This window comes from Chamaea fasciata, unplaced genomic scaffold (assembly GCF_029207755.1).
Source record: "Chamaea fasciata isolate MVZ Bird 193981 ecotype frontalis unplaced genomic scaffold, bChaFas1.0.hap1 SCAF_1, whole genome shotgun sequence".
NCBI classification, from domain to species: domain Eukaryota; kingdom Metazoa; phylum Chordata; class Aves; order Passeriformes; family Sylviidae; genus Chamaea; species Chamaea fasciata.
Window position 1 is genome coordinate 51,555,947 of NW_027094086.1, and position 15,231 is coordinate 51,571,177.

The following is a 15,231-nucleotide window of genomic DNA, read 5'->3' on the forward strand; positions in this document are numbered from 1 at the left end:
CCTTTCACTGGGCACCACCAAAAAGAGCCTGGCACTATCCTCTTGGCACCTACCAAGCTGAAGTCCAAATCCTGGCCCTGCACAGGACAGCCCCAGGAATCACACCATTTGCCTGATCTGATTGGATCTCTGCAGTGGTGCAAATGCTTCAGGTCAAGGCATGTAGAGACTTCCCCGCCCTCCTTAATTAAAGCAATGGCACCCCCTCCCAACAATTGTCCCAGTATGGCCACAGTAGCTTTCAACACTCAGAAGGATGTAAGTGAAGATGCTGGTTTGAGATCCACAATGGAAAAGTTCCAGCAAACAGCTCAGCGAGTGACATAGTCTGGTACTAAAAGAGACAAAGAGCACTGAAATTTATCCCCTGGGTATCCTCGCTGCTGTCAGATAGACCAGAATTTCAACAGTATTTCTGAAGAATAACTAGATATTTCCTTTCACAGGCATCATTCAAATTTAGAGCTAAATGCAAACAGCCAAGATTAATCTGTCCATTAACTGCTCAAAACAAACCCGCTGCTCAAAATCTTGTAGGAGTTGCATTGGAAGCAAAAACCTCTGATGATTTTATTCTGTGCCTGTGGCATGAAATACATTTTAGAAATATAACATCTGCAGAAATTATATCCTGCCCAAATACAATTTATTAACTTTGAAGCATATAAGATCTGGGGAAAGAGCTGAAAACAATATATTAATTATACAGAAAATAGAAATACGCTTTCAGTCCAAAAGTTCCGGGGCTGTGACTGACATTCTGCTAAATGGATTTTTCTCTCTTACCATTCTTATCATCTTGTTACTTCTTTGCAGAGCTACAAGCAACCATCAGCTTTTATAGTTACACAGCATCCCTTACCAAATACTGTCAAAGATTTCTGGAGACTGGTCCTAGATTATCACTGCACTTCAGTAGTTATGTTGAATGATGTGGATCCTGCACAAGTAAGTCCAGAAAAATGCTTTGTTCAAAAGAGGAGTGCTAGTGCCTCACTATTTCAGAACAGCCTGAGGATGTAATTAGTTTTGTAAAAACAACATTAAATACTTACATACTAAAACATTGATTTGTAGCTTGCAGATAGATAGACATAGGGGAAGAAGAATAAATCTGACCATCATTAGCTTCTCCACCAAAATGTTAGTGCACACACAAGTAAGTGTATGCACCTTTAATTTATTCTAAAAGAACATGTTTTGGGAAGGGCTGCTAAAACCCAAAAATTACGGTTGTAGAATTCTGACTCAAGTCTGAAACATGCTATAGTGGCCAAAATCATAAACAGAAACCAACAGCTGTTAATTAACCTGCCTGAAACAGGTCAATGACCTTGGTCTCTTTACAAGGGAATAGGTGTTCCCAGTGTGAAAATCTGTGTTGTGTGTTGCACAAAATGATGTTGTCATTAGCAAGGAGATAGGAACTAAGCTAGGAGAAAGGAACTAAAGATTAGAGACTAAGCATCTTTTGGAAGAGAAAAGACGGCAACAAAACGTGTAGGGGAATGTAATTACCTTACAAAAGAGTTGCACATGCTGTACATGTTGTTCAGAAAATTGGAAAACCGAACCTACTGGTTGGCAATTTAATCACTAGGATTAATCACTAAGTGTCCCAGAGCCTGGCTCGCAACTGCACAATTCCAGGTTCTTACAAAGATATCATTCCCTTAGTTCCAACAAACTGCACCAGCCCTCTGCTGGAATATTGTGGTGGCAATCTGGATTCTTAATACGTAAATATTTGTTAATTATCGGTTAAGAGTGATTGTAATTTTTTAGAGCAGTCATTTAATCCTTTAGACCAAGAATCTTTTTAGCTTTGTTCAGTATTGCATATACTTAAAAAAATGTTTCCTCTTCTTTTTAACATGTAGAATTTGTTTTAGAAAGATACTAATCTTCCTTTTGGTCTTTCAGAGGAACATGTAGGAATTCCACACACTGTTTTAAAGACTGTATTTCTGATTCTAAACCCTGCTCTGTCTACAGGGAGGAAAAATGGAAATGAAAGACAAAACTTTTATTCATGAATCTAAGATTATTTTCTGAGTGAATAAGGAAAGACTCAAGGGAGACAGACTGTTAGGGACTGCTGAACAGAGTGTTTTTTAATTTGTCGGCTGTGTTTTGAATTTACAACAGGGCATGGCTATTCCAAGCATTTATTAGCCTCACAGGATTTAAAAGCTATTGGGATATGCAGTTAATGCACCTGCCTCTGCAGTATGTTAAACCTTTTACCTCTTAATGCGAGTAACAGTCTTTTCATTAGGAATAAATCTCAAAACCCTCAGAACAAACAGAAGTGGAGAGAGGGCAAAGCTTATTAAAAACACGCATTACATTCAGATTTATTAATTATTACTGTTATGATTATTATTTTTATATATATGAAGTGTTTACAGTTCTGTTTAGATATTACCATTTATGTGGGTTGTTATGCTCTACTGGGAAATGAAATTCAACCCTTCACAGTGACTCTGACTTAAAGAGAGTCGCTAGTATCACTTGCATGCAAAATGTGCAGACTTAAATGCTTTTGGTTTCTTTAGAACTTGAAAATCTTAGCTTTCTAAAACCGCCCCAGCAAACAGCTCTGCCTATTATCATTTAAGCATTTTTCGGAGATCCGTTAGAACTGTATTCCTGTGTATTTGAAAGATGTGTACTAAACTGTGCACGTGTTAAATGATCTGAGCACAGGCATTTGCAACAGTTGTATGCAATGTGTTTTGCTATCCTGTACACCAGCATATTTCATAATAAAAATTTGTGTAAGATTTAGACAATATTTGGAAAGCAGTTGTCTCAGCAGACCAAATCATAAGGGCGGTTAAAAAAATGAAAATATATTTTCCTACTTAAAATTTCAGGGTTTAACTTGTTAAAGTGATCTCCTGCAAATCAGACCCTGTTTTCTTTTTTTTAATTGGTGTAGTAAATGATTATGTTTTCCTAAAATGTAGTCATCTCGAAAACAGTTTTGTTGAGGACTAAGTATTATAAGAAATGCAAAATAACATCTGGAGTAAATATGATTTGTCAGCTCAGCTCTGGATCACCAACAGCAATGCAGCAGAATGAAGACCACAGCTGTTTTACTGAATGAAATAAAAAGTTCCAAATATGACATCAATGTTTCTGCAAGCAAACAAAATTTCATGAGTTCATATTTAATTTTGGTGAATGCTTACAAAAGCTACATGCTCAAACTGCTCTAAATATCCCTGTCAAAAAAAAAAAATAGGATTTTCATGAAAAAGAATGGACAGGAAGATTCTTCAAAAACCTTCTTGCAAAGTGTTGATTTAATCTTTAAACTCTTAACACAGATGGTAATTGGTTCCTGGATTAAGCCATTGTCATATTATTAGACACTAAAACCATGCAAGATAATGGTAATTTTGCTTTGTGATCTTTAGATACCTAGAAGTAATTTTTTCTGAGAACTGAAGAAAACATAATTAATATTTTCAGGTGTCACTAATAAGATGAAATCAGGCAATTTCATGAAATTACTGAAAGTTTAAAGCAATGCTGATACTAGGCAATATCATCAGTCATGGGTGAAACACATGTGAAAGTTAAGTCCTGAGTTTTGAGAAGTGATTTGCCCTTCCTAGTATAAATCACACATTCTAATGCAGTTTGAATTATTAGCAACTGTTCGAGGCAGTTGGATATCCCAGGCCTTTGGTCTTTAGCCTCACTGTCTCCAAAATATGACAATGTTTGTCAGCCTCTCCCTGTCTCATCCTAATGTATTGTAGAACTAGCACTGAGTGTCAGAAGTGTTTTACTCCAAACACCAGACACTGAAAGTACAGCAGCAAGAAACAGCATGTTGGATGCATAAAAAGGCATTATTGAAGCAGAGCACTCGAAACCGAACTTGGTGCATCGTGTGTTTTATAAAGATACTGTGCAAGAATTCCAGTAGTACATATATGACCAATTAAAATACAGAAAAATCTGTTGAGGTAGCATGAAATCCAAGGTGATTAACTGTGTTCTTTTTTGTCCATGGTCTCCTATAGCTGTGTCCTCAGTACTGGCCAGAAAATGGAGTCCACCGGCACGGCCCTATTCAGGTGGAGTTTGTATCAGCTGATTTAGAAGAAGACATCATCAGCCGGATATTCCGAATTTATAATGCAGCCAGAGTAAGGATCTTATTTGCAAAATAATTTTATCTCAGTAGATAAGTTGGGACTACTCAAATCATAAAAATGAAAGCTAAACTCACATAGAACCATTTTCATTTTTCAGCTTATTTATTTGAAAGCAATGGCACAATACTGCATCACACCACAATCACAGAGGGAAAAAAAGCCTTCTATGTATAATATAAGTAAAAAATACTTTTATACGTGTCTCAAGTGTGTTAAATGCAAATGAAATAAATGCAGTATTCAGATTGTATGATAGCCAAAAAATGCTGAAATCAGTGCTGTTTTCAATAGTTTGAAATTAGCCATCCAGTATATTTGTATCCTGTCTTATGGGAAGAGAGCTGCACACCAACAGTAGTCATGTTTTTCAATAGCAATCCCAGCCTCTTAGTGAAGATCCTGTCGCACTAGCCACACTTCATAACATATGTAATCGCTTCAGATGGCAAGCAGTTTGCTCTCATACCCAGCTTTTATGCTCCCAAAAACTTGACAGAAGACTAAACAAGGCATGTCTTTCAAGCTGAGTGGAAAAAAGATTACACCACAGACCACGTATCTGTTCCCATCCAGGGAACCTTTGCAATGGTCTCGTATCAACCACCAAAAAGCTGTAGCTAGGAATAAGCAGCACTCCCTTCCGAAAATAATCAAGAACTTCCCTGGGACCTGGTAGCTTGCTGGACAGGGAAAGACACCAAAATCATGTTAATATCCAAACAGGGAAGCAGATTGTAAAGCTTCAAATACTTCTTTAATACTATGAAGGTCTGGCATTTGCAGTAAATGTGGAAATGTAAAAAACACAGCCTCCAGCAGTATTAATGTGACCTTCAGCAGGCACTGGGTCTGGCTGATCTGCTTTGGGAAGAGGGGCCATCAGCTGCAAAAAACTGGACAGGAAATCAGTAGATTCCAGACTTTGACATAAAGCACACAAAACCAATTGGGGAGCACATCTCATGTCACATCCAGTTTGGTTTATTCCCGTATCATGTTAAACTTACATCCTCTCTATTAACTCTTACTCTAGGGAATAAAATATAATGTCAACATTTCTGTGTGTTGCTCATTTTAAGAGTGGCACTAAAATGCTCTCACTTTGCGCAGAAGTGGCAAACTCTAGACTACAAAACCAGTTTTCATGTGCGTGTTTATTATGCCCTTTTCAAAGGAATGTAGTTTTCTGCCACTATCACTAGTTCTGTGCTCCTTTTTATTTTAAATCACCATAAAGCAACTGTTCAGTAACGTTTCACCAGAGGGGTTCTGACTGTTGCAGTAGAACACAATAAAATAAAATGTAGTTAGATATTTTTTATAAGCCAGAAACATCTGAGGGTTCCGTTTGGTTTTTCTAATGTTTCCTGCTTCAAAATATCTTGAGAGGTTTTGACCTTTCTTGTAAAAAAAGGACAGAAACACATAAATATTCTTAAAAATACTGAAGCTTATATATGAAAACAGTATATAATTGAAGTTACGTTGCAGCTCTGTCTTTCCTACCAACTTTCTCCTATCATATTAATTAATTATTTGCTTGACCAGGCAGATGTACTATTGGTATATTTTAGCCTATCGTATAGCAGTCTGTTTAAAAACTCTTGTTTTAATAACTCCATTGGAATTTAAAAGTCATAAATCCTCAAGGGCAGTTGAAATGACATCAGCAGTTTGTCAGCAATCGCCTGCTTGAACAATTTCCCTCACTGATGCAAATACCTAAATTACATGCCAAAATAATCCTGTTACTTCTCCTGCTTTTGTCGGTATCTCTGCAGCCCCAGGACGGCTATCGGATGGTGCAGCAGTTCCAGTTCCTGGGATGGCCCATGTACAGGGACACTCCTGTTTCTAAACGCTCCTTCTTGAAGCTCATCCGTCAGGTGGATAAGTGGCAGGAGGAATACAACGGGGGAGAGGGACGCACAGTTGTACATTGCTTGTAAGTACTGGAAATGGAAGAGAGAAACAAGGGAATGCTGTCACAGAAATTGCGCCAGGCTTTAAAAGATTTGTGACGAGGTGAAGAGGCATCTATCTAATCTGGAACTGAATAAATAATACAACTGCTCGTTTAAAAGCATTGAATGCAAGAGGAATTGTGTAATTTTAATGTAGATTCATGAGTTTCCCCATCTGTCCTTTGCTAGAGCCCTATGAAAAGATGATGGGTTCGAGTTAACACTATTTTATATAAAAATGTCCAGTGACTCTTGCAAATGGGAAAGTTGCATATTTATTCACAGTAAATCAAAAATGTGCTTTCAGAACAATGTATCTTTTATTTCTGCAGATAAGGACCATAGAAATAAGTAGTTTTGGAGGGGTGATTCATTTTCCAGGCATGAAGCACAGGAGTAAAAGTGGCGTGATAGACCAGTTATGATGATCCTGTAATTGCCTTACCTTTCTCTAATAATGGTATATATTTTTGTCCTCCTGTGACTTTGTGCTCCACTGATGCAGACTCTCATCCACTCTGTCACCATCCTTCTTTTGATACAGTTTAATACTTGTACATGCTTTTGCCCTCAGAAGTAGCTGATCTTTTGAGGCTGAGTCTTCACTGGTTGAAGTTGTATTTGTCTTCCTCTAAACATCTGTTTAAAGATGTTGGCATGATGGAAGAGGGACCTGCTAACAGGAAAACCATGTTCAGAAGTTGGGACCCTGTGTCAGAATGATGGAGAAAAATCTAAGAGTGTATTAATAATTCCCACTATCACTGACCTTGAAGAAGTCATTGCTCTTCAGTTTCCCCATCTCTAGTGTGGGGATAATAATACTTTCATCAAAGGAGCATTGTGCAGTGTGATTAATTAATGTTTTGAGATCTTTTGCTGAAAAGACCCTTTTGAAGTGCAAATTACTGTTATCTCTGAGGTGGCTGATGATATTAAATAGTTGTACAACATCACACATGCGTCACTTCCAGGCAGTAAAGAAAGAAAAAGCTCTAATATAATCCTTTTAAATGGCTTTATTTTAATTAAAATTCTCAAACAGTCCCACAATATCAGGCACTGTTTTGGCAGCAGAGAGCATTCTTTTCATAGTGCCTGGATGTGACAGATGTGCAACGTTGTATCTTCCTTTGAAAATCAACCATTTGCAAAGCTTGTTTGAAAGACCTGCTACCTAACTAGTCTGCACTCTGGTAATTATTAAGGTTTATTATTTTCAGTGAAGCACAGCCTAAAGATTCTGATTAGAATAAGTGTAGAAATAATGGGGTTTCCAGAAAGAAAGAGATTCTCTTGAAGATTAAAAATAACCAGGGATAAAGTATTATTAAATACTGTATTTGATCACGTATATGAATGCCTGTGCCTGGCTTCTTTGTTAGCAATTCGCATCAGGTTCTCACCCTCTGATAACAGTGGTTGGAGGAGGAATACATCTGCCTTTAGCAGCAGTCCTTGCCAGGCAGCCAGCCCCTCTTTCTGCTGCCAGGAGCTAAGATCATCAGCCAGGGGGACAGGGCAGCACCACCCAGTGCCATACCAAGTGCACCCACCAGCACTCCCACAAATGAGACTTCTGGTGCTTTTGCGGTTCCTCCGAAATGCCTTTGTGTCCAGGAGGAAAGCACCAGAATCTGGAATAAAAGAACTCCAAGGTTCGCTTTCTCTGTGGCATTTCCAGGCCTGATGCCCATTGCAGCCATGTGTGTTCACAATGCAAAGCAGTGTTGAACTGAAACTAAAAGTACTCTATCCTTATTTTAGCATCCTCTTTGTGCTGTCTCCAGTGTTCACTGAAGGGTGGTGCAAAACTCAGCCATTCAATTTCCTCCAGGCTGTCAGCCTGCTGACTTCTGAATCATAGCTTTGAGATCTTTCAGCATGCTAATTCCAATTAAAAATCATGTTTTGCCCAGAGTTCGGCAGCCTTTGGGGCCAGGAATGTTCTGTGGTTCTCCCTGCTGGAACTCATGCCTTCTGGAGCCATCCCTGTTGCTGTACAAGCTTGTGACACAGAGTCCATTGTAACTGAGCCATTTTATCACTTTCACTGCAGGAATGGAGGTGGCCGCAGTGGGACTTTTTGTGCAATCAGTATTGTTTGTGAAATGCTTCGACATCAGAGGGCTGTTGACGTATTCCATGCTGTGAAGACACTGAGGAATAATAAGCCTAACATGGTGGACCTTCTGGTATGAGCTTTTTAACTGCACCATTAAATAGAAAATGTTCTTTTTCTCAGAACAGTCAGTAAGATTTCCAGGATTTGCAGTGGGAGTTGTTCACAAAGCAAGCAAGTCATTTTCAAAGGGGATAATGAAGTCACTTCACTTGTAAGAGTATTTTTACACTGCTTTCTTCCCAAGGAGACTTTGTCTCTGTTAGTTTGAATTTTTTAAGTGTTTTAAACTTTCAGATGAACATCCTTATTAATTTTCTTTTCCAGCAGGCTGAACCAAGTGGAGAGCGGCCCTTGCATGGTAGAAATAATAGTTATGTAAAATTAAATGCCAGATTTCAAATTATATATTTTATAAATAGCTTAATCGCCTAATATTTATCAAAGCCATGAATTTCAGTTTGACATCCAGAATATTGCATTTAATTATGGCTGCTCTATCTCATAGAAAGATTAAAGAAGTTCAGAAACAAGGGGCCATGTGCAATTATTTTCCTAGAGAGTGTTTTATGAGCTTTTTTCCTAAATGGAGAACTGCTGAAGTGCCAGCTGCTCTGCCAGAAGAGCTGCAGAACAGCTTAAACCAGCAGGTTCTTACACTCCAGTGTGTAGTTCTGTACTTGGAGATGGGTGTAGTGTGATGCCCTGTTCTGAAGCCTGGGCTATAAAAGACACTTTTACAACATCCTGCTGCAGAGGTGGCTGCTTAAGAGGCAGCTGCATTTGATTTAATATCACAGGCAGGAGGAAGCAGCATCTGGGCACTTTCAGGGATGTTAACCCAATCTGAGCCAATTTTGCAAGCTCTGGTTAAACAAGTTGGGGTCATTTCAGCAACTTTTCTATAGCATGCCCGGGGTGAGGCAGGAGACATCTTGCTGAGCTGGTCCAATCTCTTGTAATTTTAGGAGAGGACCCTCTCAGATGAGCTGAGTGTGACACACACACACACTGGAGAACAGGCAGAAAGAGCGAGGCTTTCACACACAGGTGAAGGCAGGTAGGGAGGGATATCCACCTCCCCACCACATGGATGGATGCCTCTGCCTCCTCTCTCCTGTGGGAGAATGGCTCCCACCACACCCCCCATCGCAGTGCTCTCTCCCTGCCTGCCTCTGAAGTCCCAAACCCTCCCCTAGGCCCAGCTCTGGCCAGGCACATGGAAAAAGGCCAGATGTTGTCAGCTGTGCAGAGCAAGGAGGGAGTTCACGAGCAGCACCACAGGGCCATGAGCCAGCAGTGTGGCACTGTGAGTCCTTTATCGGTGAGAAACTATCAAACTTCCACTGTGGCGGGAGGGAGCAGCTTGGTTGGCTTCTTTTCCTCTAGTTTATATTCTCAGGAGGAGAATCGTCATGCTGAGAACCATACATTTTTATTTCCTAGGTATTAAGAAAAATGTCCTACTACTTCATTCAGGTAGTATAGTTTAGACAGGGATTTGGCAGGCCTGCTGTTCTCCATTCTTTCTAGAGCTTGAGTCCACAGAACTCACTGATCTCTTTTTCATTTATTTTATAGAAATAAAAAGAAAATTACCAGTGTAGATGTACAGTTAAAGAAAATGCTTCCTATAAATTCCTATTTGTGACAGTTCTTCAGGTATAGATTTGTCAGGCAGTTGTCTCCATTTTTCAGCAGAGAATTTTTTTAATCAAAAAAGCTAAATATATTATTTTAGATGTAAAAGTACCTTTTAGTAAATTGAGAGGGATATTGGGAATGTCTGGAAGGCATAGAAAGGCCCTGTAGGGCCTTTTAGGAAATTTCAAAGCACTTGTGAAGGAGGCCAGTATTGTTTTCCTTATTTTAACAGACAGAGGAATAAAGGTAAGGAACAACCAGGATTTTTCCCATTATCACATAATGCACTGACTGAGCAGAGTTAGAATGACATCTCTTCAGTTGTGGTCTGACACCTCATAGGAACAAATATTTGAATTAGCCAGGTTTCAATTTCCGTGTAGATTGTTTCATGGTAAAGGGAATTGGGGCACTTGAGTTCTTTTCCTGATCTTGTTACTGACTTTATCCCTTACGACCTTTCTTATATTATGTGTCTTTGCTTCCGTTTCTCTATTGGAAAAAGAAGAACAGTAATATTCATCAACCTTGTAAAACTTTATGGTAAAAGATTAAATGCTCAAAATCATCACATCATTTCACTCAAAATCATCACATTATTTCATTATTAGTTTTTAAACTGCTTTATCAATACGTCATGCACTTTCTGACTAGATAAAAGGCAGTCTTTACCATCCATACATAGAGATTAATCTCTTAATTTCACTGCAACCTTTGGTTTTCCTCCAAGTGTAAAAATCTGAATGCCACATCCCTACAGTATGGAAATCTATGAATTTTTTCAACTATCATACAAAGGCAACACATGATATTGCAAAACATCTATTATGGAATGCCCAGAGCATTTGGTGATAAATGTTATTTGGCCTACCCACAGGTGTCCTAGAAAATAAATTTAAATATAACCTCTCTGAAGCTAGATAGTCTAAAGAGACTTTTAATATCCACCATCAAGTGAATAATAAAAATGTACAAAGGACACTAGTGAGTGAACACAGTGGGAAATAAGATACGTCTGCTTTTTAAGACAGGTATTCAGTTTACTGAAAATGACAGTTATTCTGCTGGATCAGTAAATCAGCATAAAATGAGCATGGAAGAGTGGAAATGGATGAGTGGCTGATCTCTTGTTTTGATCTGTTATGTAGTTATAGAACAATTTCCATTTATTTAGAAACCTATATGCAATAAAAGCAGAAAAGGAATTTACATAATACTCTGTTCTTTCCTTTCTTCTCTTTTTTTATTCTTTTCTTCTGAAGAAAGCAGAAAGAGTTCATGGAACCTTGCAGGACTTTAAACGCTCACATACAACTCACTCATCACTTAGGTTATTTGTACACCTAAGACTTGTTTTCTTATGATGTGACATTTCTCAACAAAAGAACTTTGAAATGATCCATGCCCGTTAATAGGGGGGGGGGGTTTTATTAATAGTATATGGTCTTTAATTATATTTTTATATAAATTTTTACATAATTATATTTTGATCTTTATATTAATAGTATATGGCATGTTAAGTGGACTCTCTTCTCAGCAAAAATGTGACCCAAAATCACTAGTACAGGCCAAAAGATTTAATCCTTTACAATATTTCCTTCAGTGAAAAGAGAATATATCTGAAGATCTTACTACTCATGATGTTGGGCAAGGCTGAGTGCTGTCAGCTCGTTAAATCTTTTGTTGTTCCTAAATGGCAATATGTGCTTAGTTATCCTTTATTAATTTAATAAAGTGCATAAGCAAAAGAGGCATTTCAGTGTAGTGGTTTGAAAGCAAAACAAATGAGAGGCTCCAAGTCAGAGATACAATTTAATAGGAAGAACGGAAAAAGAAAAAAAAAGTAAAATAAAATAGATGTAATAGTACAGAAGACCATTGATAGAGTCAGAATACAACCTGAGCAGGGGGGTGGAAGCAGTCCAGATGAGGTGGTCTTCCTGAAGCAGTGATCCTGTAGAAAGGTCTGGTAGCTCTGGTCCTCTGGGAATCCAGTGAGTAAGGGCTGGTTGTACTGTCCCAAACCCCAGATTATATCCAGGTGAGAATGCTTGGTTCCTCCCCCTGGGCGGAGCATCTCACAATGGGATGATGGGTCATGCAGGGGGTCCTGGATGGCCCATTAAACAGAGACAATTCCCGGAGGGAGTTCTCTATGAGTCATGGGTAAGACATTTGATGGGCCATTAACAGAAGATAATGGCCCAGAGGGAGGGGGTCTGGGAAAACACTGCCCCACCTGGATTCAACAGTTCATGAAGATGGTGATAAAATACTTTGTGCATATTCTATACTACAACCCAGGCCATTCAGTAACAGAAATAGTCATAAAACTGGCAGGTGTTTCCAGATTGAATTTTCAGAAGCGCCAGAGCGCTTAGATTTGGGGAACCTGCACTTACTATTTCTTTCAGCTTTTTTTTTCATTTAAATATTTGTAGTATTTTTAAGTATTGCAACAGTGGAAACAGGAGAGGGGTATGTATGCACATAAAACTGGGATGTCATCAGTGACTGTACCATCTAAAAGTTTCAGAGTGAACAAAAGGTCAGTCAAAAACATCTGTCCTCTCCATTCCACTGAAACCATGAAAGGGGCCAAGTCAGGCCCCTTTGTCCCCAAAGATGCAGAGTGGGTTTGCATCCCTCAGGAAGGGGATTTCCCTGGGACTTGCTCTGTTTCCAAGCAGTTACAAATAAAACCAACATGCCTGCGTTCAAAGCACAGGGCTAGCACCTGAAAACTTAGCCTGGGTAACAGGAGAACTGTTAAGAGCCTAACTTGAGCATCACTGTCCTTTGTTAAAAGTTAATTGGAATTAATTCAATTAATTTAGCTCAGGCCCCATCTCACAAGGCTATTGCACAGTCTTGTGGGTTGGATCTGGACTGCAGATAAGAGGACCAACAGTAAGCAAGCAACTCTTGCCCTGAAATGTAACAAGTGCCTGAATAACATTAAAGTTGCAAATAAATAAAAGTTGCAATCTGGGAAGTACTAAACACTGGGTTTATTTTAAGATAAACATTTCCAGGGAGGAATTTCAATAATCCAATTCTCATAAAGTGCTACGTGAGCATTTGACGGATGACAGAAGGGTTTCAAGTCAATTTGCTTACATGCTGTCAATTTTTCTCATACAAGTGTATTAGAGCAGCTAAATACTCATCTAACATGAGCAGTACCATAAGTTACTATGTGTAGTGTCTGTTGTCTGGTTAATATAAAGATTTTCTTATCTGAACATAAATTGGATTTGCAAACTGGTTCCCACTGACAACAGCTGAAAGTAAATAATTCTAACAGGAGAGAAATATTGACTCCTTTAATTAAGTTTCTTCAATAACTGACTTCGTGGTTTTCTTTTGATTTTTCAGGATCAATACAAATTCTGCTACGAAGTGGCGTTAGAATACTTGAATTCTGGCTGATCGTCTAACAGCACAGACAAATCTCCTCCTTTCACTACCACAAACAAAGCAAGTCACTTCATGATGTCTGTGTAAATGAGATGAAGACTTCTCAGTGTTATGCTTCTACTGCTTTGTATAATTGGCTCTTTTTAAGAGCCCCAGAAGATGTTTATAAAACCGCTTGCACTGCCCGATTGCCACTCTGATGCCGCTGCTTGGCACCCCTGTGCGCCTACACCAAACCACGTGGCAGTCCTTGAACACCGTACTCATACTCAGCAATTGATGTGGTGAAGCAGCATAGTCCTCTGGTAAATAAGAGAGCACAATTATATTCTTATGAAGGAATTTGTACTTTTTCTGTTACATTTCGTTGCCTGTGATTCTCAGTTTTTGTCACAGCCTAGTGTACATTTCTGTTCTGTGGAGAATGCTGTCTGGCATTTTGATAATATATGATTTTAGTTATATTTGTATTCTAACACGTGCATTATAAACAAATCATATGTAGCTTATCTGAACTAACAGAAAGACATGTACCAAATCATGATAATTTTGTTGAGTTGTAATTTCTATCCACTTTGTACCATTTCAGAGAGAGAATCTTGATAGAAATGCAGTTACAAAATTCAAAAGACAGGATGCTCAGATTAATATATCCAAAGCTTTTTCATTTGTTTATATTGTAAATATTTTTTGATTTCATCAAATTATTTATTCATTAAAATGATTTTTTTTGGTGAAGCACAGTGAGTGACAATCATTTTTATTAAGCCCTGGAAATGCTTACTGTACGATAGTGTAAACATTTGTTTACCTTGTATGGATTCTCAGCTCAATAAATAATTACATACATGATAAAATTTTGTTTAATTTAATATCTCATGGCATCTGACTGCCTCCAACTAAGACTCTTTTCTAGATTAAATCTAGTAAATACTGAGCTACCTCCAATGGGTGTTTATTGTGTGATCCAGTGTTGATCCAGCCAATAGTGAGGTCATAGAATCACAGAATTATAAAATGGTTTAGGTTGGACAGGGCCTTAAAGATGCTCTTATTCCAACCCCTCCGCCACACGCTGCGACACCTTTCAGTAGACCAGGTTGCTGAAAGCCCCATCCAGCCTGGCCTTGAACACTTCAGGGATGGGGCATCCACAGCTTCTCTGGGCAACCTGTTCAGTGCCTCACCACTCTCAAAGTGAAAAATTCTTCCTGATATCTAATCTAAATCAACTTTTTCTCAGTTTTAATCCATTCCCTCTTGTCCTGTCACTACAACCCCTTGTAAAAAGTCTATCTCCATCTTTCTTGTAGGCTCCCTTCAAGTACTGGAGGGTTGCAATTAGGTCACCCTGAAGCCTTCTCTTCCCCAGGCTGAAAAAACCAATTTCTTTCAGCCTTTGCTGGGATCCCTGGAGCTGAATGCAGCTCACCAGAGTGGAGTAAGATATGCTATGCTGGTATGTGAAAGAGGTGAATTGTATGCTTAAAAATGCACTTGTACAAATGCAGAACCTAAAAGATGCCCTGCTCTGAAGAAGAGACAGTGGTGTGCTGGTAGTACTTGGTCTTGTCACAGCAACGCTCTGCAGCCCTGGGCATTCCCTGCCATTCCCTTTCTGTTTGCTGCTGCTGTGGGAGGGGTGATGGTGCTCTTGTTCTTGAGATGTATGACTGCTATGAGGGGGATGTAATTCTTTCTGTTAAAAATGTTAAAGACACCGATACAAGAATGGCTGGTGTGGAAGTTACTCAAAAAATGTGGAACTGCTCTGTTACTAGAGCTGTTGTCAGTACTGCCAGTGGACAGGTTTACACAATTAAAGCTCCTGAGAATGGCTGTACTGATCTTCCATGGTGTTTGGATGGTTCCCCTTTCTACAAAGCACTGACCAGTGTCTGAA

The 15,231-nt window shown here is 38.9% G+C and overlaps 1 protein-coding gene across 6 annotated transcripts in view; it reads left to right on the forward strand.

The window, feature by feature from the left end:
- Positions 1 to 14,071, forward strand: part of PTPRM (protein tyrosine phosphatase receptor type M) — a 440,953-nt gene extending 426,882 nt beyond the window's left edge. For all 6 annotated transcript variants that reach the window (XM_066183184.1, XM_066183199.1, XM_066183217.1 and 3 more), the window contains 5 exons: positions 817 to 948; positions 4,044 to 4,169; positions 5,960 to 6,123; positions 8,202 to 8,337; positions 13,287 to 14,071. In XM_066183184.1, the coding sequence (XP_066039281.1) occupies positions 817 to 948; positions 4,044 to 4,169; positions 5,960 to 6,123; positions 8,202 to 8,337; positions 13,287 to 13,340 (612 nt within the window). In that variant the 3' untranslated portion in view covers positions 13,341 to 14,071. The remainder of the gene's footprint in view (positions 1 to 816; positions 949 to 4,043; positions 4,170 to 5,959; positions 6,124 to 8,201; positions 8,338 to 13,286) is intronic.
- The last annotated feature ends 1,160 nt before the right edge of the window (positions 14,072 to 15,231 follow it).